The following is a 26774-nucleotide window of genomic DNA, read 5'->3' on the forward strand; positions in this document are numbered from 1 at the left end:
CATGACAAGATTCTTTCTTTCCTAATACTCGAATTGTGGAAGCTAAAATTATAAGATAAATTATGACAAGGAAGTGTCAGCTTTTCTGACAAGTATTATTAACCTCTGTAGTTGTAAGGGTGTGTGCTGCCTGCAACCCATCCAGAGCATGTGGGGAATTCCATGGGCAGAATCAGATGGGGAGACCCAATAGAGTAAGCCAGATTCTAGCAAAAGGTTACAGAAGCCAAAGTTTCAGAGACTTGTATTGAAAAATACAAAAAACAAGCATACAGATCTACAGAATATTTTAAAATCAGCAAGGCCTTTTTGTAGACATATTCTAAACTTAGTGACAGCAGTAGAAAAGTAAAAGTACTGTAAATTGTACATGCCTGACTACTCATGTAGCATTCTTGAACTGCTGCCCATTTGGGACTCAGCAATCTCCTTTAATGGAAGCATGTTTCCTTCAATATTTTGAGTTTGTTTGTTGCTTATTTATAAGCTCATATGAAGCCATTGTTTTAGGCTGAAAATGCCTGGATGTCAAAAGTTATGAGTTGCAAATTATAATATAGATAACTAGGGGTCCTCAGAAAGATTATTTAAATTTTGTTATTGAAACTTAACTCATTATTTATGGAGTTTTCTTCAAGTTGCTATGATTTGCATCTTTGGTTTCCCAAGAGAGGGGAACATGACATTTTGAAAATTAAAGCAGACAGTGCTTCAATATTAGAACAACATAATTTCTTTCAGAGGGTTTTTAAATTGTACTCTACTTCTTTATTCAGGCAAGTTAGTGTGAGTCAAACTAAGTATTTTTCTGTTGGGTGAAAGATTTAGTTTTAACTATTCATTTTTATCAAGCTAGTTCATACATGATTCCTCAGCATATAAGCAAGCCACTTCGCAAAGGAACATCTTGATCTGACTTTTTTTCGTTTTCATTTTGTATGTACATTTTTCAAATAAAATATTGATATGTGACAAAGTACACGGCATTTATCAGCAGTTATTTTTTTGTTTTGGGGGCAAACTCCTTTCTTGAATTCTGCCTTTACTTGTAACATGCTACATAATGCTGAAACAAATTACAATTGTAAATTTAGTTGCTTTAGAAATTGGTCTTTATCCGTATTAGGATTCTGCACAAGAGAGCAAGTGAATATATTCTCAAGTTTTAATTAAACTAATTCTAACAGGTTTTTTTTTTAAATCCTTAGAAGATTCTTAAGTGCAGGAGGGGTATCCAGTATCATCATATATTTTTCAGGTTAGCAGCCAGACTAACTAGTTTGAAGTGTTTCTTTTTGGTGGCAGTAACTCGGTGACACTGTCAGGGCAGCAGTTTCTGTGCACATGGGAATTGATTTCTTTAACTCCAGTGACATTCTTGAACTAGATGACTTTGGGTATGAAAGAAAAGCAAGGGAGATCCAAGTTCTGCTAATCATCTCCCATTTCTGCAATTTTTTTCTTACTGCAATAGACTACACTGTTTTATGAGCTCAAAGGTAGCATTTCTTTTCTTTAGCATTTGCTTTCCTTCCCACCTGTTACTTTAATTAATTCAGTGTCAATTTGAGGTTTATACAGTACTTGAAGTAAACAAGTTTTTAAAACTTAACTACAAGCATCCGTATTCTGAATTGATTCACGTACATTTTCTGAACTATGAAGCTGAATTATTTTCTTCTTAATTTCTATCTGGCATGAAGTTTTTCTGCAAATTATTCCACTAATTCTGATCTTGCACTTTGCCAACAATGTACATTGAAAATGTCAGATGTTTTTAATTACTTCTATTAATTTTTCCACTGTTACAAAATAATTGTCTACTGTTCTGAAATATGTATGTTTCTTTACTGCAATGAATATACTTAGTACAGAGTGAAGTACAACTACTGGGAATTCCTGCAAACCTGAGATACAGAGGCAGTGAGCATTTTAGTGGCATATACTGGGAATGAAGAGAGCTGCCTCTTCCTCACTCAGGGTTAGCTGGCTGTGGTTCTGGCATCTTCAGAAGATGGGGAGGACCTGTGCCTAGGCAGAAGCATTGGCTGCTGTACCCCAGAACATTCATAGTAATGCTGGTTCATTGTGTCCTGGCTGGGTAAAGCAGTGCAAAGGGCATGAAAAAGAAATCAGTAATGCTCAGAGAGGTCAGATGTTTAGAGTTGAGAGGATGGTAGCCTGACCTAAATATAGTATCTTAGCTTAATTTGGAAAATGGTGTGTGCAGATTAGGACTGTACTTTATTTTTGTAGTGAAATTTCTTTTTTTTTATTACAGAGACTGATTTTTGTTTTTCTCCTGTGACTCTTGACATCTTTCATACAATACTTGAGAGAGCATCAAAAAAACACATCCCACCCACTCAGAATCAGCCCCTTCCAAGTGCAGTTAGAAAATAGCCACAACCACATAACACTTAAATTTCAGAATATGAAAGTCTCTTTCATCAAGTAGGAGTCATCTTCCTGCTGGTATTTTTCAGTCAGAAGTTAATTTGTGTATTTTTGTCTCCTGAAGATGACATGCTTTAGATTAGACAGGTCATTATAGAGAAATACATTGTAGATACTCTGGGGAATGCAGCAGGTTAACCATAAATAGCTTGTGATTGCAGTAGTTTCTTTCCTTAGCTTAAGGCAGTTCTTCATGAAGGTTTTGCTCAATGTCATATCTAGAGTATTTTTTGGTAGTTCTTAGTTGTTAATAAAGCAGAATTTTCTACTTTTGCTTAACAGATTTTTCATGCTACAGTTTCTAGTTTTCTACAGAGAAAAATCTGAAGATTTTTCTCAGGCTGCTAACTGAAATGCTCCTGAACTGGAATGAAGTGGAAAACTTTTAGTCTTGAAGAAAAATGCCTCAAAAGTGATGAGCATACCAAAATCATATTCACATTAGCAACAAGTATTTCTAGGATGTTTTTTGAAATTGTGTATATGAAAACTGCTGTTTATATGTGCCCTGTAAAATAGGGTGAGGCTTTTAGTGTTAAAAAATTGATCAATTTAGGATAAACATGTTACATACCACATTCAAGGCTCCATTCATATGATTGTGGCTGGAAAACACATAGACTGCATGTGTAACCTTACCTACTCTGAAAAGGGAGGAGTATTGAGATCACTAACAAGTATGTCTTGTGCATTTTCTGAATACTCAGCAGTATAAAAAACAACATCATTCCCCTAATCTAATGCACTTGTGAGGTGAGACCTTTTTACCATTGTTATGTATACATGGGTTTATGGGATATCCTTTAAGATTTAGTTTTATATGTTGTCTATACATGATGCACTGAAAAACTTTTGTTTTCTTCTGCTTTATTTCTGTTATGTTACAGGTCTCGTTGGTGCATTGGTTATTTTGAAACCACTGCTTCCCATTTTCTATTTAACTGATATTGAGCTGTGTTGGTAGCAAGAGCTAGGTGGAGGGGAGTCTATGCAAGTATGGGTGCAAAACAGGAAACAGCTTACTTGGGAGATGGTGCTGAGGCTAAACATAAAGAGTAAAATTTGTTCAATATGCAGTAAGAAATCCCTTGCTAAAATCCTAGGCTTTTATTCTACACTTTTCACTGCAAACTTCATATGTAAGTCATATGTTCATTTTAGGTCATAAAAAAGTAGATTTACTTAGAGTACTTATTGCAGTCAGTGGAGAATCAGGGCTCCTAAAAACTAAGAAAATATAGAAAGGTTTTACAATCAAAGCTTTAGGCATATTTGTATTTAGAAATGTACTAAGAATTTTTTGCAGTTCATGTAGGAAGTGAAATCACCTGCCTCTTTTTCATTGCTGTTGCATATAAAGCAGTTAAGTCAGGCAATTTTCTTTTGGCTTCTGTCGTAGGTTAAGACAGGGTACTATTTCTTCATTATTCTGTAATGCCTAGGGAATTCTTAAATAAAAAATGGACATTAAGAGCCAGCGAGAATCTTTCTACCATATTTTAAGGGTCAGAGGAAAAAGGATTGCAAAAACACTATTCAAATGTATCACAATGTGCATCAGTGATGCTCTGTAGAAGTCTCAGACAAATAGGACATGAAGTAATGCTTCTATAAATAACCCTGTGTTCATACATAAACTTTTACTGGAAGAGCATGGAATGAGATGCCTGCATCTCTACAAGTGGAATTTTGGGTGTGGCAGTCCCAGTAGGGAAAAGTGATCTTTTCTACTGACCACCTGTAAAAGATGAGGAAAGGATTTAAGAAGTGTTTCTCATCCTTTTACTGCTGGAGGTGAAAGCAGGAGTAGGATTTCCAGCTGGTTGGAGTGTAGGCTGGGAACTTGAGTAACTTCAGATAAAACAACCCAAGCTACTGTGGAAGAGTTCTCAGTCCTAGAGTATGAAGACACAGATCCTTGGTAAAAATACAAGCATACATCCCTTTCCTGTAATACCAGATTCAGCTACCAAGCTGGGAAACCCATAAGCTCTGCTGAAGCTGTTGTTGCACACAGTCCTAGAAAGCAAAAAATCTGGTTCCTTCACGAGGATCTAGTATTTAGCCACTTGGCCTCTTGCCTTATAAAACAGATGTTAGTATTATCTCTGATATGTATTGCTGCATTTATAATGTACAAAATAGTTGGCTGCTAAAGATGATGGCTTAATTAGAGTGGAATGTAGACTCTCAACTCTTCCATTAGTTTTGAAATGGCTAAAAATAGCTCCTGTAGAACATAGTAAAGTAAAATGGACTAACATATCAGTTGTTTGTGCTGAAAGTTGGAATTGCCAGAAACAAAGAAATTCGAGGATTTTTCATTTCAATTGCTAGTTATCCATCTCAGAAATTGAGATTTTCATACAGGGACCCCTTTATTGTACTTTTCAGATTAAAGAAATTGTGTATTGGTTTTCATCAATATCCTGATACTTGCTTGTGTTATTGAGAAATTCCTTTCTATTGTGAGGATTTCTTTTGCATCATATCAATGTTTAAGATTTTTAACCTGCACTGAAAGATTACAGAAGTTCCAGCTGTAATGATTTGTTTCTGTAGTAAGATATTTTAGCTTTCTTCTCTTGCAGTTTAGTTCAAGTGTGTTACCCTGAAGTTCCACCACTTGACAGATGTGGCAACAGCTGATACTGTGATTTGTGGATGAGCAGAATTCTCAATCTGTTGCATTACCCAAGATAGATAATAATATCTTTTTAGTGGTAGCTATTATCTAATTCATTTTTCATTCATAATATACAAGAAAAATACCACTGGGATTGGACCTGATTGTCATTAAGCATTAATAAATTAGAGTTTGGGTTCCTTGAGGTTTTATTTTTGTATTTCTGCATAGTAACTAAAACTCCTTCACAAGCAGAAGTTTACCCACACATTTTCATCTTAATGTTAACACTACAGCTGTTGAAAATATATGGTTGCAATGAATGGTAGCTTCTCTTTAAAGTAAGCATATTTTTGGATGCATGCCCACCAAATTATCACCTTTGTACAGTGTGCATTGAGTTTGAGGAGGAGTTATCAAAGTCATAAGACATGATTTTGACTCATGTCTGTTGACTTGACCTTTTAACCTCTCTTCTACCAAATTAAATACCACATCCTGTAGTTTGGATAATGTAGTGACATTATTTTTTCAAACATCTTGAAATGTATAATATTACATGTATAATATTACTCTACTCTGAATGTTAGACAAAAACAGGTAAGTGTTTTGTATGAAAAAAATGCAATAAACATATTTGTATTGGGGTGACCTGGAACAAAATCATGCTAATTTTCAATAGCAGCAGAAATTTTTGAGTTTAGGTGTTTGCTTTAACATGCACTTCAGCAGATCCCTTACTGGTTGTGGTGGAAGCAGTATGGGGAAGGGGGAGAGTGTTTCTCCCTGGTGGACAGATTAGTTTCTGTATTACTTATACTTAGAGGCAAATTCACCACGCAGTATTTGCACGACCTTACCTTTATCTGAAATAGTTCTGTTTCCTGAGTAACTTATGTTATACTTCAAGCACTTCAAAGCATTATAACAACTGCTTGCACCAAACTTGAGCTTAACGTAACAGAGAGATCAGTCAAGTCAAACTGAGACAAATCTTGTGATAAGAGTTTCTCTCAAGCCCCCTTCCTTGTTTCAGTCTCTGGCAGCAATTCAAAATGAGTGTATGAATTTCTGAAATACATGGATACCATGGATACCTCTGTGTAGGGTTTGGCAAGTATATTAAAATACACTGTATTTTAAATCTATACATGCTGTATATATTCAAGAAATAAATTTAGGCCATTAGGGTGAAGTTGTTTCTTTATTTATATAGTACAGAAAATTGCAGGTGTTCTCATGAAAAAAAAAACCTGCAATTCTTATGGGATTTTTGAAAGTGTTTAAAGTAACAAGAAAAGAAAAAAAACCCAAAATTCACAGATACTTAAGTCCCTCACAATACATAGTTTTGCTGTCAATTTTAAAATGTAAGGGGTTTTTATTTTAAAGAAGCCTCAAACTGTCAAACACACACAAGAATGCTCATTTCTCTGCTATTTACTAGTTCATATTTTCGTATATTTATGAAATACGAAAATTTTCATATTTTTATGGGATCTCAAAGATTCTTTTCACCAAGACATTTCTCAAAAGAAGACCAAATTTTTCAGTTCAAATTTAGAAAATGCAAAACAAGTTTGTGCATGAAATTCCTGTGTTGGCAGTAGGAGGTAGGACACAGATACCTGTCTGTTTTCACTGCCCAGTCCAGTACAGTAAGTGTACAAGTCCAGGATCTGTGGCTGAAGGACTTAGTCTTGCAATATTTTGTGCTCCTTTGAACTTGTCTCTCTTTCATTTGTTGAACTGTCACTTAATGCACCTGTTTTCCTTATCTTTTAAAGGGGAGTGTCTATATTTACCACATTATTAATATAGGATAATGTTACAGGCATTAGATGAGAAATTATCATTTCAGTGCTTTGATTGCCTGCATCTTGGCGAGGCTGCATTTTAGGGGAATTACTTCAGTCTTCTTGGCACAGCTCTATGATACATCATTATTGGCGATATTTTCAGCATGCACTATGGTATTAACATTTCATAAAATCTTGTTGCCTGTACCTTGAAAGGGACTGTTTGTATTTTGGCATTTAATAGAGCTTCACCTACCATATGTGGTCTGCTTGAAACCATACTATTTACATAAAAAGCAATTTTCTTCTGAGTATGTTATTCTCATATGTGATGAGAAGCTAAATGAAAACTAAGCAAAATCTCAGAAAGAATAGAGAAGTGGCATTATTATAGCCATAATTTCATATCCTGATCTTCTTGGGCACATGTTAATAAAGGTTGTGACAGCAGTCCCTATTGATGGGAACTAAGATTTTGCTCTTTCTTTTGCACATCTGAAACTAGAGAGGGGAAGTTTTGTTTCCACCGTACTGGACTCTGTTGGAATTTTTTGGCTTGGAGTCGGAACCTCAAGTTAGAGATAAAAGTTTGGAAACCGCTGAAGTGTTTGTACCATGCCTGTTGCCAGAGTATCTAGTCATGCTTCTTGGATACATTTGCTGGCCTCCCATTTGAGTGCTCATCACCTGTGTTGTGCCATAGCCTCCATCAAGCTTTTGTGATTGTGAGAAACTGTGTGAAGTCACTGACATATGACACATGAAGTCATATGACATTGAAGGCAAATCTTCAGTGTGAAGTGTGAAGCTTTTCAGTGTGAAGATTTGCTTTCAATGTCATATTTCCTTGGAAGCCTCCTTGCAGGTTCTTCTCCTTGTGTAAAACTATCAGAAGCTCCTGCAATGAGAAGCATTTCTTAAAATGTTTTCCTTCCCTTTGTAGCAAAGAAATCTCTCTCTCTTAATGCCCCTTTCTCTCATTAGTGTTGTCACAGCACTGCATGGACACAACTTCTAGTTCTGTAAGCAAGTCTTTACTGCAGTTGGAGCACCTTTTGGGGGCCATGCTCTTTGTGTTAGAAAATTCTGGCTGAATCAGGGATTTTTGGTGGCTGGAATGGTAGATGATAGCAAGGACTCCCCAGGGAATTTTATTACCTGTTTAGATTAGGTGTTTTGGCTGAGTCAGGCCACACAGTTTTTCATACAGGAGCTGTAGGACCAACTGCTGCAGCCCAGCAGCTATTGTGTGAGTGAAAGCAAACGTTCCTCCTAAAGTATTCATCAGGACAGCAGTTCAAACTGGGAGAGCATAGCAGAGGTGACCAGCTGATTGAGGACCTTCCTAATTAAGGAACACGTTTTTCCTGTTTTTAAAATCAATTTCATCTTTTACAGATGCAGTTGGGCACCCACTGTGCACAGGAATTGAACCCCCTTTAATCAGTGTCCTACTTGAATTCATCTATGTATAATGTAGTGGACTGTGGATATTTCTGCCTTAAACAGCCTCTTGTTACAAAGCAGAAAGCTGTGACTTAGATTAAATTTAAATCCTGATTTGTGACATGTTAGCACAGCAAACTAATGCCAAAATCTATTAAGCCTCCAAGTTGGGGGTTTTTTCAGTTCTTGACATTGGGTGAGTGCTGAGATCTTGACCACAATCACATTTGCTTCTGAGTAGGAGGAAATAGCCCATGTAGTTCCAGTAATGCAGACAAGCCCTCACATCTGGTTTTATGAATGACTTCGGGGGGAAGGGAAGTTTGCAATTGATTAACATTGTTCGTAAAATAAAAGACTACTTTAGTCTTAGGAATTAGTGTAGAGAACTTTGGGAACCTTGGCAGTTAGCTCAGAAAAGCAGCTTTTTTTCCTTTTTTTTTCCCTAAAAAATTATTCAGAAAATTATTATACTAAGATACCTAGTTGTTCCAAAGCTGTACTTCTAGCTCTTCAAAATTAAATTACATGTTAATAAACATTTTGTCTTTCTGGGTTATGATAGCTTTTTTAATCATACATAAGATGAAAATCCTATTTTTATATAGTATTTTTTACTATATTTGTCAAACAGGTTTTTAATTGTCTTATTGTCTGTTGAAATGATTGCTAAAATTCAAGAGCATATAAAAAGAAATGCTAATACTTTTAGGAAAAAATGTAAGCAGTTTTACTGGGAGTTTTGATATGGTCTGGTTTGGGATTTTTTCTAAATTCAGGTTTAGTGTGTGCTAGTAGCACATCTGTAAAATGTCAATAAAATTGTGCATGAGCACTCATCAGCTGTTAAGTGTGGTTTAGTTTAAGACTCCACTTACCTTTCTATAACAACTTCTAACAGAAATGAGCAATTGAAATTCTTGCTCTAACCTATATTCTCCATAATGAATATATGATATAGCGCAGTCAAGTTGTACTGTGATCGTAGGAACAAGTCTTCAGGAGTTACTAATGCCCAGAGTTTTAGTGTCACCTTCGAAGAGGGGGCAGTTTGAGAATCTCCATTAGAATTCAAATCCATTTGGTTTACACAACTTAAGCAGATTGCCTGCTGTGTTCAGCTTCATGGTACTCTCTTCAGCAGTACCATTGCCACTACCATGCAATTTGGATGTTTTATTCTTAAACTGGATTTTGGTGGTAAATGCAGTATGTCAAGGCACCTGCTTCACCAGTTGTTTGATTCAGAACTGATCTGAAGCAAAAGTGGAAACCCCACGTGGTGTTCATATACAGTATTACTACTCTCTTTCACCACACCAGCCAGAATCGACTGTATTATTAAAAGACATGCTCAGACCACTACTCATTATTTTCAGCAACTATACTTAAAACATTTCTCAGAAGTACAGAAGTTGAAGACTGGCATCTTGAATTAATCTATGTAAATAGATAGTCTTTGAGCCAGCAATCAAAGTGAGGTTAAGCCCTATGCCATGGGAACTCTGCATAAATGGACTCCTTTTTTCCTTCTCTTTTTTTTTTAATCAAGCAGTAGTATCTAATTTGTGGTCCTTGGTATTTAATTGTGGTAAGCATATGTTGAGTTTCATTACACACTGAAATGTTTCAGTAATTTGCAGTAGCTCAGAAACCTGTATTTAGCAGAGAGGTGTGCAGTGCTGCCTCTCAGTGCTGTCCGTGCCTCCCACAGTGGGTGGGTGACGCTGCCCTTTGCTGCTGCTCGGGTCAAGAGCCAGGTCCCCAGCAGCTTCTGTGGCACAAGGGGAAAGGATGCTGTGCTGAGCTGTCCAGTACTGGCAGCACCCAGCAAAGATTGGCCCCTCTCCTTTAACCAGCAGTCAAAACACTACGGAATTTTAAAAGAAACTGAGAACCAGTAACTGGCTGCCCATTCTATTGCCTTGGATTGTAAAACAGTGAGGCCTGTTCTCTCTTTTGCCAGCGTGAGTGGTTTAGTCATTATCTGTTTTAGAGCATTTCCACTCTTAAGATATTTTATGTTAAGTGATTTGGAGAGGGAGAGTAAAGGGAAGAGTTGTGCAAAATTCATTGATAGCTTCTTGGCATACAGAATGTGAATGGTTTCTTCTGTCTTTGCATGCTGCCTCCTTGAGCACTGCAAAGGAAAGGACTTGGGCCTTGCCCCTAACTGTTGTTTCTTTTTACACTTAATTTTCAGGTTGAGTGGTCAGAACACCTACAACTTAAAGGATGTGAGGTTTATCCTGGGAGGGAGTTTATTCAAATGAGAAAAATCATTTTTTGAAAGAATATTCAACTCTAAGCAGAGACTTGGTAGTAGGTTGTCATCTAATAACGCTGGAATACGCTGTATTTTAAGTAACTTCAGTTTAAAAGTATAGTTTTGAGTTTGGCATTTGGGAGGTGTTTTTCTTAAAGAAAAAAATCCTACCTCATTTCTACTACTGACTTACTATTAGATGTTTACTATTAGACTGATTTAACTATCAGACGTTCTGTTTTGTGCCATTGTGACATTATCTTCATCTTAAACTGGAACACTTTTGAGGCTACTCATCTTTGCAACATGAGGCTCTGTCTCAAACCTCTGTTGCATCTCAGCAGCAAAGCATGTTAGTGCAGGACTAGAGCAGCTTCCCTTGCAGAAAACACCATTGCTCTGCATTCACAGTGACCTTCAGGGGTCACTGAGTGCACAGATGCCTCCTTGGAAGAATTTATTTCACAGTGGCCTTTGTGCCAGGTGACACATCTGGATAACTAGGTGAGAGAATACTTCTTGCTCAAAAGTGTAATTAACTCTGGATGACAGGAGAGACAGAAGGAGTATCATCTGTGGCTTTTGGGAGGATTTAGAAAAGAACGTTTAAGTGTACAGGCAGTGTGACCAGCTTCCAGTGTTAGCTTCCACACTGGTGAACTCTGCTGTCTCAAAAGCAGATTGAAGAAAAGTCTGTCCTGAAACCCTTAAATCCAGGGACAAAGATGCTGCTGAGACTGCTCAGGCTGAGGAGAACTTCAACTCAATTACTGCAAATTCTGAAGGCAAATTACTAATCATCATGGAGATTTAATTTCATTGAAGGCTTACTAGGGACTCTGTCTGGAACAAGGGCTCCAAAACCCACTTTATGGGAGAACATAACAACACTTTAACAGATGGGATATAGGGCTTGTAGAGGGATAAAAACCTCCCCTGTAACAAAATACATTATTGTTCAATGGATGAACAATTAACTGAAGTCTCTTTGGTAAACCCCAGTGAATAATATTTCTGAATTATTTATATCTTAATTACATTGTTCTGTTTAGAAGTGTACATTCTTGGCATAATTTTAGCAAACTTCAGGTGCTATTACAGCAGAGAAAAAAAGATTTTCTTTTTGGTTTTGGTGGTTTTGCTATTTGATTTGGGGTTTTTTACATTTCTCATTTGTCTTTCTCCTATGAACTTTAAAAAGTATAATATCCTGCTGTAAGGAAGCAGGTGATACATAAGTTTATTTCTAGAAAGCTTGCAGAACAGGCATGAATAATTGTGCTATAAAATAAATACTTTTTATTCACAAACATTTTTAATATCTCTTTCTTTAAAAGCTGACTAGTAGCATACTAATCTTGTCTTTTTTTTATGTCCTTCATTTTTATGTGTTAGAAAGACAGGGAAATCAAAGATCTTAATTTGATTTGGATATACTTACTACTTAAATAGTTTGCCATACAGTTGTTATATCAATTTATTTTCAGTTTCAGTTTTCTCAAAACTAAACACTCAACTTGTGGTGGATGGCTTCCTTCATTTTGTGAACCTTTGGACTAGTTGCTCATTGCTATTGATTAGTCTATGGTTTTTGTAATCGATTCTATTTTATGTGCCTATATATGGAAACAATGCCATGTACTTCCCAGTAGAGCTATTAATAGCCTCTCCACACATGCATAATTATTTATTTTAATCTGCACTGACAAAAAAGCACTCACAAGTGTACTTAAAGTAAATTTGCATGGTTTTTTCCCTTTCATTTCTTACTCACTTTGTCATTTCTAAATTGCTTTCTTGTTCTCTCTTTTACTGATAGTCAAATTCTGTGGCAAGATGGCAGTTCTGACTACTTTGAATATTTAAGAATCTTTGAGTTGTTAACATTTTGTAGTAAAAGTAGAATTTGTGGGTAGACAAATTTTAATGAGAGATTCAGGAAACTTGGGAAATTATAGTTGAGGACTAGTAGACTGGATCTTGCTTATGGAAGGCAGTATTGCTGGAATATGCATGGATTGAAATAGTTTGACCAACATTATCTGTTGACATGTAGGGCCCAGGCACAACCTTCATGATACAAATTTGTTTGAAAATCAAGTTACTGTAGAGTGTCTGTAGTGGTTTTGTGTTCTGGACATTCTTCAGTTTATTAGCCTGATGCTGTGCTCCATGAACTCCCTCCCAAATGTTTTCTTCAGTTTACTGTGACGCTAACTGATTTTATGGCAAAAACTTTCTACATTTTAATTAAGCCATAAAATGCCTTTTTTTCACCCCATTTTTCAGAAGTCAAGGCAACTTCATCATAGTGTTTAAGAAATTTTGGTGGAATTTTGGTCTTTTGGGTTGTTACATGCAAATCAGGCCAGATATTTATTAAATAAATTCTGAGTTAGGATGGGTTCAAATTCAAGTTCAGGAGAATGTTTCTTTGATCTTCACTCATTTACCTCTAGCTGGAATTTTTTTGTCTAGGGTCTGTGCATAAGGCACACAAATCTTGTCACATATGTAATTAATTGTATATGAACTTCACTGCTGTAGGTTCTGTAGTGTGCCCTTTGTGCTCTTACTTCTCAATATGCAAATCTATAGTAGGCACAATTATGACCCCCTGTGTACTGGGGCTCTGAAGACTTTTCATCCCCTGCTCCTTTACTACACCAACTCCTGTTCCATCATTGCAACTTTTTTTTTTCCATTTCAGCCTAGCTTGCCTCCACAAGAAAGTAGAAGTGGGTTTTTTAATGATTATTACTTTTTAAATAAATTAATTTTTATTTTAAAATAAAAAGAAATCTTTACTTGAAGGATTAAAAAGACCTGGTAAATGTCTTTCCAGTAAAACCTTGACAAATCCTTATAGATATGCCAGTATTTCTTTAAACAACTGCAAATATCACTATGGTTTTTTAACAATCTTTAAAAGGAACATATTATAAAGAATATATAAAATTTCCCCATAGATTATAATTATTAGAAATTAGTCTTCTTTCCTCTATCCATCTTGTCTATTGAAACACCAATTAAATCTATAAAATCACAAACATGACTCATTAGCTCTGAGGCATATAACTGCTAGGCAAGCAGCCATGACAAATATGAAAGTATTTAAATCTCTTGCTGTTAAAAATAGGCATAGTAAAGATGTCACTCAATTGAAAATAAATCTGTTGTAAAATGTAGCTCCAGTTAACATCATATCTTGTGATACTGTTGCTTTAGGTCAATGTGAGTGTAAGCTGAGGTTAGTGAATGGCCTTACAGGGTTAACTACAGACCTGAGTGCTGGGCACTGTAAGTGTGTGTTGTCAGAAACAGTGTTGCCTGGTGATTATATTACTGTTTTTCTTCCTAGGGGGATGCCAAAGGCCTTGTAACCTCTGAGAATGTGAGCACTGGCCAGAAGTTGGACTTCTCAGATACAATGGTACAGCAGAAGCTGGATGAAATAAAGGACCAAATCAAGCGAGAAATAAGAAAGGAACTTAAAATCAAGGAGGGAGCAGAGAACCTCAGGAAGGTCACAACGGATAAAAAGAACTTGGCATATGTGGACAACATTTTGAAAAAATCGAACAAGAAGTTAGAAGACTTGCATCATAAGTTACAGGAGCTAAATGCACACATTGTTGTAACAGATCTTGAAGATGTTGCAGGTACCATGCATTACTGTGAAATCACTTTTTCTTTATAGCTGAGATAAGCTCTCCCCATTTCACTTGAAAAAATTGCTTTGTGAATGAACAAATCCATAGCTGGTGAGCTTGTTACTTATGTATGTCTCTTCGTTTTGACCCACAAGTCAGTATCCAGTACCTTTGAGTTTTAAATTCCTTTCTAGGGAACAGTGTCTTTTATGGATTATGAGTTCTTCACTTTCAGTTCTTAGCATACTAAAATATTTTCTCAGTCACTGTAATGCTTCCTAGTAACTTTTCTCTGTGTGAAAGCAAATTTCATGAGCTCTTCCAGTGACTTTCTCTGAATTACACTGTAGACATCAGCATTGATGCACCTTTTTATTCAATGCAGGAAAAATTACAACATTTATACTTAAAATTTTTGTTAGATTTTGGTTTTTTTAACTTAACTTAGAAAATGTTTTTCAGTTGTGCTGTTATTTAACTTATCAAACATTTCTTACAGTGGCATTTCTTAAAATTTATTTATTCTCCAGCTTTTTCCACAGCAAAGCTACTATTTTAAAGACAATTTGAAATTGTTTTCACAGAATGGTTGTAGTTGATGGTTTTAATTAGTATTTTCTGTGGCATGGCAGTGAGTCAATACTAATTTTGAATGTATTTTTTAAAAATACCAGGATTGGTATTTTAAGATGGAATGTTGTGAAAGTAAACAGTCCTCTTTGAGCTTTGTGGAATGGCCTGGGAGATACTGCCAGCCTGGTGATTTCACATTGCACAGACTCTTCTTGGCAAAATGTTAATATTGTGCACAAGCCATCAAAGATTCACGTGAAGTGAATACCAAGCCTGAGGAAGCTTGGGCAGTAGAATAAAGGTCTGCAGCATCCTTGTGATGCAAGGTTGGTTACAGTGAGAATTTAGGAAATAGTGGTAGGTGATGTCTGCAGTTCATAGTCTGGCCCCGTGACACACTGCAGAGGTGTTCAGGGGCTGTGGTGGGACCACCTGTGCTGGATTCTTTTTTGCATTTCATCTGTGTGAGGATACAAGAGGTGGAGCAGGGAAACAGCTGGAACCAGCGAGGCTAAGTGGTTGCTGCAGCATGAAATGGAAATGAATGCAATCATGTATGCTTCCAGATAGCCATTGGGCTTTTGGTAGGCATGAAGCGTTCTGTTCCATGTCAGCTAAGGTTTATGAAAATCTGCCTCAGTGTTGACAGGACTGTGGCTTTTAAAGGAACAGGAAGAGCAGAACAGGAAGAGAAAGTAATCTTTAATGTGTATAGACCAAATATTAAAAATCTGTGCAGATATAATTTGCAAAATTCATCTAGCAGTAGAATTTGAAAAGTAGATGAGCACAGAAATGCTCTTGTTGGAATGCTTCCTTCCAGTGTAGCGTTTTTAAAAGCCTTATCATAATGAGTTAATGAGTAATATTGTCATTGTGCATGTCTTGGGAAATGCAGGAGGGATTCAAAGGATAAAAGATCATGGTTGATCTTATGTGCTTCTACATGCTTTTGATGTGTGCTAAACGTCTTAGGACTGTTTTTTAATTCCATTCTGGTCTAGGTGTTAGTGGTAGATAGATTGTACAGTCTTAATCATGGAAATATGCAAGAAAAAACTTGAAAATTTGGTTGAGATCTTTATATTCTCTGTAAAGTATCACATCAGGTATTCCCATGCAAGACCCATTTAAATAGAATATTTTGCATAATCTTCATGAGGGGGAAAAAAAAGTAATCTTTAATTCTGTTAATACAGCTTTTTAGATAAAGATTTGGAAGCACCCACCCTCTGAAGTGCTTGAGTTTTTTGTAATTTTTGCCTTGTAATTTAAGTGCTTGTCTCCTTCCTCATTCATGGTCAGTAGTACATGGAGGGGGAGCACTACCAGTAAATGTTGTCTGTCTTGAGACAAATGTCTGCAAGTCATTTTGGTGATATTTTGATTTTTAATACTGAAGCCTTAGACTTGATTTAAGGTATTGGTGAGCTTGATCTTTCCAAAATTAAGTTGGTAACATAAAAGTTATGACATGTCAATTGTGTGTGTGTTCATGTGGATATATGTATAAACACACACCCGATATTGAGGAGGTACACAGATACATAACCCTAAGGTGACTGCCATCTGACATAAGATACCTCAGTGGTATCTTGCTTTTGCTAAAATAGGCAGTGAATTTAATAACCATTTACTGGTAAATATGGGAGCTCCCCAAAAAGTGCAGTGTTTCCAGAGATTATCTTTATTCAGTGTTACTGCTTTTCTCTTTAGCTTGTGTTTGACCTTCTTCTGGTCACTTAGTAACAAGTTATTTAAAAGAGGTGGAAATATATGGGGAAATTTTTAGACTGTGCAGATCATGAATGCTGAAAATAAGGTAAACAGGGTTCAAGAGCTGTAGGAGTCAAGGTCTGTCTTCTCTTTGTGTATTTTAATACATTTCAGTATTAAAGCCCTGTGTTTTTCCCTGTATAACAATATGCTGGGTAGGTTTTTTCAGGTTCTAAAGTCAGGATTGAGATTCACTGAACTGATCTATTTGACTTGTCAGGCCTGAACTCTAAAGATTATTTGACTGTTCTCTTGACTGGTTGAAAGACCATTTTGGTAACTTTTGAACAATCATTTAATCTTCCTGTGTTCCTGTATCTGAAAAGTGGATGTGAACACATATTTGTAAAGTGCTCCCAATATAGAGCTGAGAAATGCTACACAGGCAGTTGTGATTCTTTCTGTTGCTTATGGTATCAAGTAGTAACTTGTAGTACTTTTTAACAAGCCACTAATTTTTAGTGTAACTGCTTTGTAATCAGCACAGTGTAATCAATGCATGTTGAAATCATTAAATGTAGCATTAACGAATCTACTGTAGAAAAATCTGTTTTAATAACATTCCATTCCAAGCAAGTTTAGATGTTTTTGTGGTAGTTTGCCTAGAGCTGTAAGCTCACAATTATTTGAAGAATTGGTACTAAACTTTAACCAGAAAGTGCAGTTTGCCAAACAGCTTTATTAGAGCATGTGAGGGTAGATTTGACAGTGGGTATGTGATTCAGAAACAACTTTTAGCACAACATAGGTGTACTTTACCTTATAGGGATTGCTGATGAATCGAAGTTTGTTTTAGAAGTGGGACTTTGTACCCAAGTCTGCCCTTGTTGTGCAGTGTATTAGTCATGCAAGGATGTGGAATTTTAAAATTTGTAGGTCAGCACTTAAAAGTGAAGCAGAATGCAGCAGCATAAAAAGAGTAGGACAAGCCTAGCAACCATTATTGCTGGAAGTCTGAGAGATGTAATGTGTCCCATGGGGATGATTACTTCTGTTTCAGAGATGAAAAAATTTTGTGTCTAGAAAACATACTTCTATACAACTGCAGAGATTGAATTGGTGGATTTGTGTTTGTGTCAAAAGCAGCAGTACAGATTGTGGTCTCTAATATGACTCAGGGAGGTGTAAGACTGAAATAGCTTGCCTACAGCAAGTTACTGATTTAATTAGACATGTAGCTGATACATAGAAAACCAATAAATTGGCAAATTGGTCTGTTTCATAGAGCTGAAGTTAAGGGGGATAGAGAAGTGTAATGATAGGAAAACCTTTGAGTGAATTGATAAAACTGGATAAAGTATGGACAAAACTAACTCAAAGACAAGTTAATGCCTTTTCTTCCATCCTCCTAACTGACATGGAAGCCATCCACTTTACATCATAATTGGCTGTAGGTATTGCAAAGAAAATCAATTATTTTTTAAATAATATGATTAGGTGGCTGTTTGGGGGATTTCTTTGTTGTTACAAATGACTAGGTTAATCTGTTGGACACCAAAGTGTCCACATAAGACCATTTACTGGAAACTGGTAGAGGTAGCAACCAAACTGATAATAGGTAGTGACTTTTTAGACAGCAGACTCCACCTACAAACTCACATCCATTGGAATTTCATTATAACTTTGGGAGCCTTAATGTAGAATAATATTATCTATGCAATTTGAAAGAATCTCCTGTCACTTTTTTAGTAGTTAAAATTAGCTGCTACCTAGTGGAAATTCAGCTGGACTTCAGAAGTTTCCAGGAGGTCAGCACTGGATGTTTTCTGAGTGCAGAATGTCCCCTGCTGCCTTGGGCCTACTGATGACTTAGTTCAAGTGCTGATCCAACCTTCTGACTCCCTGAGAAAAGCCTGACAATGCATCTTTCTTCCTCCCTTCAGCAATGCCTAAATGCATTGCAGGTATTTCTGTGGGGTATGACAGTGATGCGGCTAACTGCAATTAAATATCCTCAAATAAGATTAAAATTAACTATTTACCAAAGGGTACTTGCTGCTAATTGAGTACTTAAGCAGCATGCTGCAGTACCATCTGGGAACCCAAATTCAGAAAGTTATGTGGGATCCTCGATTTCACACTGAGCTTACTGAAGTATACTATATGTGGCATCTGGGGAAGAGATCCCAAAGGAATGAGCAGCAGTCTCAGAAGAGTAGAGTTATGTAACTGCTCTTTATAAATATAATTTAGATAGCAGTGATGGGTAAAAGGCAATTTAGAAGCAAGAAGTTTTTGCTGGTGAGCACTGTACAAACTCAAACGGTTTTCAGAAGAGCAAAGATCACAGTTCATATGAGCATTTCAGACTGAAAACTGCCATTGTCCTCATGTAATCCAAATATTAAATAAAAAATCATCCCTATTAACTTATTTTAAGTCTGGTGAGTATATTTTTATGAAAACAGGGTATTTTAGGTGCTAGGGAAGCAGCACTGTAGCTCTTCCAGCAGCCTGGATGTGTGCAAACAAGTTGCACAAAACTCACTGGTGTTAAGCAACAATATTCATAGTTGTTGAGCACAATAAGATGCCTATTTGCTTGAAGTTGAGTTCACTTGAAATGCATCTGTTGCTTCACTCTATACTCACTGTAAGAACAATATTTGGGTCTGGGAGCCCGAACCTGTACCCCAGCAAAGCCCTTGCTGTCCTATGCAAAGCTGTATTTGAATGTATCCAAAATGGCAAGTCTTGTACTGCCCTTCTTAACCAACAAGTGGGGCAACCTGGAGAATCTCTTCTGTTCCCCAGTCCCTACTTTGAGTGAAATATCAATTTGGTATTAGTACTTAACTCTTGTATAACTTTAGGAGTATACATAAATTCCATTGATTGCAATTACCTGGATGAATTTATTACTTATTTGTACTGTGAAGATAACTAAATGCTTTCAGAGGAGATAAGACCACCTCTGTGAAGTGCTTTACATAAATAAATCTGAGATAACTAGCCATGCAAAGTCATTACAACCTTTCAGAACAAAGAGAAAAGGAAACAGCTAATACAGATGTAGCTTGTAGTGTTGCTGTCAATGCTTTCTGCAATAGAACCGGTTTGTCTGGCTGATTTAAAAATTAATCTGAATTCTATAAGAAGCTGCCTCGAGCTGCTTACTGAGTAGTAATGGGGAGATTGGTTGGGGGATGGTAGAAGGAGTCCCTTGGAAAGCATCTCTGAAAAACTATTGTTTGGTTTTTTTAAAACATAATATGTTAAGAAGCATGTTGTTCCATATTTGGGGGTTTAGTGAGCAGCCATTATGCCTGAAGGCAAAAAATTACTTCTTCATAGCAATTAGTCCCCATTGCAGAAAAGTTTTGTTTGCTGTTAGTTACTAACAAAGCACATAGTACAGCAATTTTAACTAAGTAGTAGAGGATAGGTTACGCCCACAGGTACAGACCAACTCTTGAGATGACCCAGGTAAGTGGTGTGGTTACACCTCCACAGCAGAGACATGCAAAGGCAGATAATGACAGCTGCCTGGGCAGCCTGGAACATGGTATCTCTAATTAGTCCTTAACTTGCAACTTGTGTGTTGTTTTAATGCAAAGGAAGGCTGCTTGTGTACATCCTTAAAAGCTGTGAAAACAGACTTCAGGAGCCCCACAGCCTTCACAGGGATTATCAGAGGGCTGGGATGATGTGTGGTAGAGGCTTGCATCATATATCTAAAGTTGGTAAATATTCATTTATATGATGAATCTACTTTACAAGGAGACCTGACACTGTGACTTTCAAGTTCATGTTTGTTCTCGTTTTGAATGGATTATTAGGTGAGGATTAGTTGAAACTGAAGACATAAGTGATAGGAAAGCATTTTGTTAATCTTTATTTTATTAATAACAGATTTTAGGTAAAGCTGTTCAAGTGCTCTTCCACAGAGGAACCAAGCCAAAACATTGAGGAGAGGATCAATGACAAAACAGCTGAGGAGTAATACTTTTTTTTTTTTAAGATCTGGTATTTTCTGTGCTACCTTTAAGTAGTGAGGATGCAGTAAGAGACTTGTAAGTGGCTTGAAGTGAAGAGTGAATTAGCAGCAGAGGAAATTAAAACTCCTTACTTCAAATCTGTATGTAGCCTCGGCAAAGATTGCCATTTAGGAGGAAATTACCCAGCAAACTTGGAAACAAAATGTGTTAAATCTCCAGAAGTAGTTATCAGAAACTTTTACAGAAAAAGTATGAAATGGCAGATAAAATATCTCCCCTTGACACCTCATAAGTAAAAATTTGTAAGTTACTAGTGCACTGCCTGTGTTTTCTGGTAATTGAGGATTTCGGAATTTCTCATCCTGGTTTTAATACAAGGAAGATTATTACAGCTGGAAAAAAGATTCTACTGTTCGTATTCAGTAAATACTGTCTTCGAGGAAACCAGAACCGTTTGTCCACAGAGAACGTATTCTCTCAGTTGTTGTGGTAGGAGAAATAATTTTTTTCTTAAATTATTATGGTGGAAATAATTTGTCTTCTTTTACCAAAAAGTTGGAAGTCATTGGGACTGCTAGGGAGGATAGTTAGCTATAAGGACAGATATGTTGGAAATAGTCCAGTGGCCACTTATTTTCAGTTTACTAACAGTTCATGTTGCAGAAGCTGAAATATGAAGTTATACAATAGACTGGTTATGAAAAGTTAAGGAGCTTGACTTTATAAATTAATTGATAAAACTAACTTGCATTCCATGAAATAAATCCAACAAGAGGGAGACCCAAACACAGTAATACTGTCAACTGAAAAAGCTTTCTCCTTCCCATAGATCAGTCAGTTGTTCAGTAACCTATCTGACTATGTATCCAGTTATCCCAGATTTCTTTTATGACTGCAGAGCAGAATACATTCAGCTTTAGAATAAGAAAAAGGCTTATTTTTATCCATTCTTAATTTTGACATAAACAGTGTCTGCAGGATTCACACTAAAATGGATGAGGATCTACTCAAGAGCTGTATTCAGATAGTGCTCATTAGTATCTAATACTATTATCCAAGTTGGTTGTTAAAACACTTTCATTTAAAATGGGGAGTATAAGAAAGCTTAATGGAAAACTGCATTTTTTAATTGACTCAAGACGTTCTAGAAGAATTAAATCTCCTATGAAATAAAAATAGGCTTAGCTGCAAACCTGCCTGTTTGCCCAGTGCCGGAAGTGATTCATGTGAATTAGGACATGAGTAGGAGTCACAGGGCGCTCGGGAGGCTTTTCATGGTAAGGCGCATTTGCAGTCCTGTTGCAAAGTATCTCTGGGCAGGAGGGTCACTTAATTCTCAAGTATGATGTTCCAGTTCTATTCAATCTGTAACTTCATAGAATAGAGTGTAAGGTGGGTTTTGGGGGAATGATTTGGGTGTTTTCTTCCTGGTTTTTTTCTGCATGCTTATACCTTATCTTTATTTCACAGATTGTCCTAGCACTCCTGATACTCCCAATAGTGATCCTCGGTTTTCTACAAACAACAGATTGATGGCCTTAAAGAAGCAGTTGGATATAGAACTGAAGGTAAAACAGGGAGCAGAAAATATGATACAGATGTACTCAAATGGCTCTTCAAAGGTAAGGCTTTGGAATGCTTAAAGATCATGAAATGAATGTGGGTTTTCACATTGCTGTAATGTGACTGTACAATGTATAAACAGTATGCAGCTTCAGTATTTTTAGTTTGGGCTATATTTTTGTTAAACAGTTCCATCAAATCTGCTACAAATTACTATACCATTTTTTGTTGTGGTTTGATACCCACTGTAAGTGATTGTGTTATCAGTTTGTGCAGATGCAGTTCAACCTAAATAATAAATCCGGCTTACTAAATTTAGTACATCTAGTAATCTTTGACCACGTGGGATTCACTTAGCAGCAAAGCTTGGTAGGACTCACTGGTGTCTGGTGTTTTTCCTAGCTCCACGGAAAAAAAAAGATCCATTAGTTTAACATTGTAATGTGCATGATAATTACAACAAAGGCAGTATTGCCAAGTATATTCTGAACTTGTCATCTAGTTGTAGTTAGCAGTAAAAAGATCTGTGCCAAATGCTTCAATAGAATGTGTGTAGTATTTTGATAGAGATGTCATAACCTGCATTGATACACATAAAATACACATTGAAATAAATTCTTTTTAGGGAAGTGTGGTAAATTAGAGGTAGCAACTGATAGAATAAAGTGATATTAAAAATAAAGCCACACTTACTATTATATCTGAATTTTAAGTACTTGCACTCACTCTCTCTTCATAGCACCAGAATTTTTCCAAGGAGGTGGAAGGCAGTCGTAGTTCTCAAATGAGAAAAAAGGAAGGGAAGGATCCTCTACTTATATTCCCCTTCACGTTTCATTCATTACTTATGAACTGTTCTTTACCTTTATTAAATCATTAAGGAGATTAATTTCCAGACTAAGGGGAAACACAAGAGTAGGTCTAACAAATAATGTGTAGTAGCTTGGTTAGATGTTTTTGTGTCCAGACAGTAGTAAGTAGAATCAAAATGTTTTAAGATCTTAGCTGAGCCAGCACCTATCTGGGTCAGTCAACTTACTAAAAGGAAGTGTTTGGCTAGAAGAGAAGGAATCTGGGAATTACATTGCTACCCCTTAGAACTGATTTTAACTAGAAATTGCTGGAAAGGAACTTCATGTTTTTGACTGAATTTGGGCTAGGTGTTGGTGGAGAGGTAGATCACTTTGTGCATCTCTACTGTATTACTTCCTTATACCTTGAAAAAATAGCAGGGAGCACTGCTTTCTCACAGAAAATGAGTTTAGACTCAATGGACCAGAGGTGCCATCAAGTTCCTTCTGTCCCAGGCAGCCTTATCTTAAAGTGACCTGTAACATACTAGCTGGGGGCAAATAGAAGAAATAGCTGGAGTGCACATTATGACTAACGTCCTGGGAATGCTGTCCATCCACCACAGTCCCTCAGCTCCTAGAAACCCTTGGAGTCTACATTCTCTGGGGCCATGTACTTAACATCAGGTACACTTAAAACTAATAATTAGCTGACCCAAATGGATCAAAAGACATACACGAATTAGGTTTCTAATAAACCCTTGGTAAGTAACCTTATAACAGGCTGAAAAACTTAACTAAACACTCAAGCTGTAATATTAGACATTGTTAGCAGGCTTTGATCAGACTAGGTAGAGAAGATAAATTCTGGTTTGCTTTAGATTGAGGTATGTAATTAAAATCTCTGATTGAATCTTGTATTTGTGATTGGTAAATGCTTAAATGAGCCTACCACATTGGGAGTATATAGTAACTGGGCTGGAGAGAGCAAGCTGCAAAGCACAAAAGCATTGCCAGCCACTTCAGCAAACAGGATGGAAATGGTGGGTATTCATTCTCTCTTTTATTTTTTTTTCTGCTCAGTAGTGAGTTATTTGGCAAGTTTGAACTGTAGCCTTGAGCATGTTGATTATGTTTTAAAAAGCAGAGCTTAAAAGAATCCAACCATCTGGATGGGGTGGGCAAAAGGGGCAGAAAATCCCCAGTTTGAATCCAATCCCAGTAATCCAGTAGTTCTTTGAAAAGTAGTCATAGGACCATCTTTAAACATATTAAACTCATTTGTGACCTTTCTGCAAGTGTACTATATGATCTAATTTCAAATCTGTTGTATTATTTTGAGACCTAAATTTAATGGAGGGAGGTTATAATCTGTTTTCTAAAAATGAAAAAGCAGTCTGTTAATAAACCCATCATCTCATGGGAAGGTTTTCCCTTTGTACTTTACTTGCTTCAGTAACATTCAGCTCAACCTATTTGGACTTGAACATTTCTGAGATAACGATCATCTTTCCTTGGATGTGCGTAGGTTCTCTGAGATCCCATGACAGCTTTGCAGATCAGTTTTACAGGCACTGTCAGTTCTACTGTACTCAGAAGATGCATCGAAACACTTTGTATTCAGCCTCCAACACTAAGAGAGCTGCTGAGCATTACACATACATTTTGATTCGGAAGATGTTATCTTCTGTCTCTTTAAAACCTAAGGATATCAATGTAACACTGGATTGCCTCTGCTCTACACACTGAAGGGCTAATGCTGCTCCTGAGCAAGCAAATCCATTCCAGTAAGAGACTATGAGGGATAATCAAGAGCAGCAAGATCAAAAATAAGATAAAAGTGAAGATACAGACAAAGAAACACGTCCAGCATATTTATACATCAGAATGATGCATGGATAAGGTTTAATACAGGATTTTAGAGTGACTTGTAATCTGTTACTTAAATCCTATACTGAGTCAGTGATTATTCCAAAATTTCACATCTGTATGCGAGAAAGTATTGATTTAGGAAAGTCAGTGTGATCATTAATTGGATAAGTAATATGGATCTTAAAATATTAAATCTGTGGTATCTTGCTGTAATGTTGATTAATACTAAAACTTAAAATTGAGTGTTGTGAAACTATGCTATGCAGAGGGGGCACAATTTCTTTCCACAAAACCAAAGTCTTTTTATGGGTAGATTTTTATGTGTAGATTCTGCAGAACAAAGGGCAGCATTAAAATATCTGAGTGAGTAGTAAGTCAAGGGGAGAGGTCATAGAGGAACTCTGTGAAGGTCAATTTCTCAGCATACTTTTTTACAGTATGCTTCATGGTGCCAGTATTTCCAGCTCTGGGACCTGAGCTTCACTGCAGGTCTTTCTCTTGATTATGGCAAGGGAAGAATTTACTTTCTTTAACTTCTTAATTCATTATAAAATCAAAAATACAATTATAAACCATGTCCATGGGAAAGTAACTTATTAATGAGGTTATAGAGTGGCTACAAAATGAGCTAACCAAAATACCCTTTGGGTTGTAAGGGTGGTACACATCTGCCCTGACTGCTGTTAATTACTGTGATTGATTGGTACTGCATGGACAGGACAAATGCACTGCCTTAAATTTTCTTATACCTTGTTTTTGTTCTTGTTCGTACTGCAAGTCAGATCACCTTTAAGCTGTCTGGTAATTGCCAGAACATAGAGACAGAGCCACGTGGAGCCATGGAAGTTTATGAAAGTTCATCTTTAGAAATGTTCTCTTCTAAACAGCTTCTTGTGATACTGCTGTTGAAAATGAAGCTTGATTATCTTAGTTTATTTAGATTAAAAAGTGCTGTACTGTACTTAGATTGCTGATGAAATAGCTAATGAAGTAGCCCTTGTTTGTTACATATTTATTAATGCAAAAAATTTTCAGCTTTCATTTGTTCAGAAAAATGTACTGCAGACTTAATGTGCTGTGTAAGCAACATCATATTTCTAATTTCAGTATTGAAAATCAACTCAGGTTAAATAGTACAATTACTTTTATATGGGCTTAGTTTAGCAAATTTGTCTATTACAAGACTTTTTACCATAATCAAAGTAAATTGGAGACATTCTACATAGTTTTGGAGGTATTTTGCACTTAATGTCTTCTCCTTTCTTTAGTATCAGATTACAAAATATTAATCTATTCATGTAATGTTTCTAGATCATGCCTCCTTCACTCACCTTGAAAGACATACAGTTTCCCCGGGAGTGGCTTACAGTCTTTAATCAACCAATGCCTCTGTCCTAACTTAATTTTCACTAATATCTTTATGTGGTTAGTTTGCCTAATGCTATACTAAATGAAATGCATAGATTTAATTCTTGTTCCTAAGTATGTGTGGTTTGAAACTTTCAATGTGTCTTGTTCCATGAAGACGTTTCTGATTTCAACTTGTCTGTTTGTTTTAATAGGATCGAAAACTTCTTGCCACAGCTCAGCAGATGCTTCAGGACAGCAAGACAAAAATAGAAGTTATAAGGATGCAGATTCTTCAGGCAGTCCAGACCAATGAATTGGCTTTTGATAATGGTGATGGTGTAGAAAGGAAATATGAATCATTAATGTCAGAATGTCATATAGATATATACCCATATGCACACAGACTTGCCATAAATTTCTGTTAGGAACATTTGATACAGCTTGCATGAACCAAAAATAATCAGAGACTAGGCAAAACTTCGTGTGTCTTGGGGGGCCAAAAACATCTGAAGGAATGTGGAGGAAAATACCTTCATCATAATGAAGAGAAATACCATCTCTGTTTATCATCTTTTCTATACTTCATGCTGTCCATTTTTGCTTTGTGGTCTACCTTCTCATTTCATGCATGCTTTCTTTTGTCTTAATAATTAGTGATTTTTTT

General features: G+C 36.5%; 1 protein-coding gene across 2 annotated transcripts in view; it reads left to right on the forward strand.

Moving 5' to 3' along the window:
- The first annotated feature begins 13957 nt into the window (after positions 1 to 13957).
- PKN2 (protein kinase N2) overlaps positions 13958 to 26774 on the forward strand; it is a 29979-nt gene continuing 17162 nt past the window's right edge. Inside the window, exons 1-3 of one of the 2 annotated variants that reach the window (XM_005422056.3) lie at positions 13958 to 14256; positions 22005 to 22156; positions 26323 to 26440. In XM_005422056.3, coding sequence (XP_005422113.1) covers positions 14025 to 14256; positions 22005 to 22156; positions 26323 to 26440 — 502 coding nt within the window. In that variant the 5' untranslated portion in view covers positions 13958 to 14024. The remainder of the gene's footprint in view (positions 14257 to 22004; positions 22157 to 26322; positions 26441 to 26774) is intronic. The other variant, XM_031057872.1, reaches the window with a different exon arrangement.

The sequence above is a fragment of the Geospiza fortis genome, unplaced genomic scaffold, assembly GCF_000277835.1.
Source record: "Geospiza fortis unplaced genomic scaffold, GeoFor_1.0 scaffold403, whole genome shotgun sequence".
Lineage (NCBI taxonomy): Eukaryota > Metazoa > Chordata > Aves > Passeriformes > Thraupidae > Geospiza > Geospiza fortis.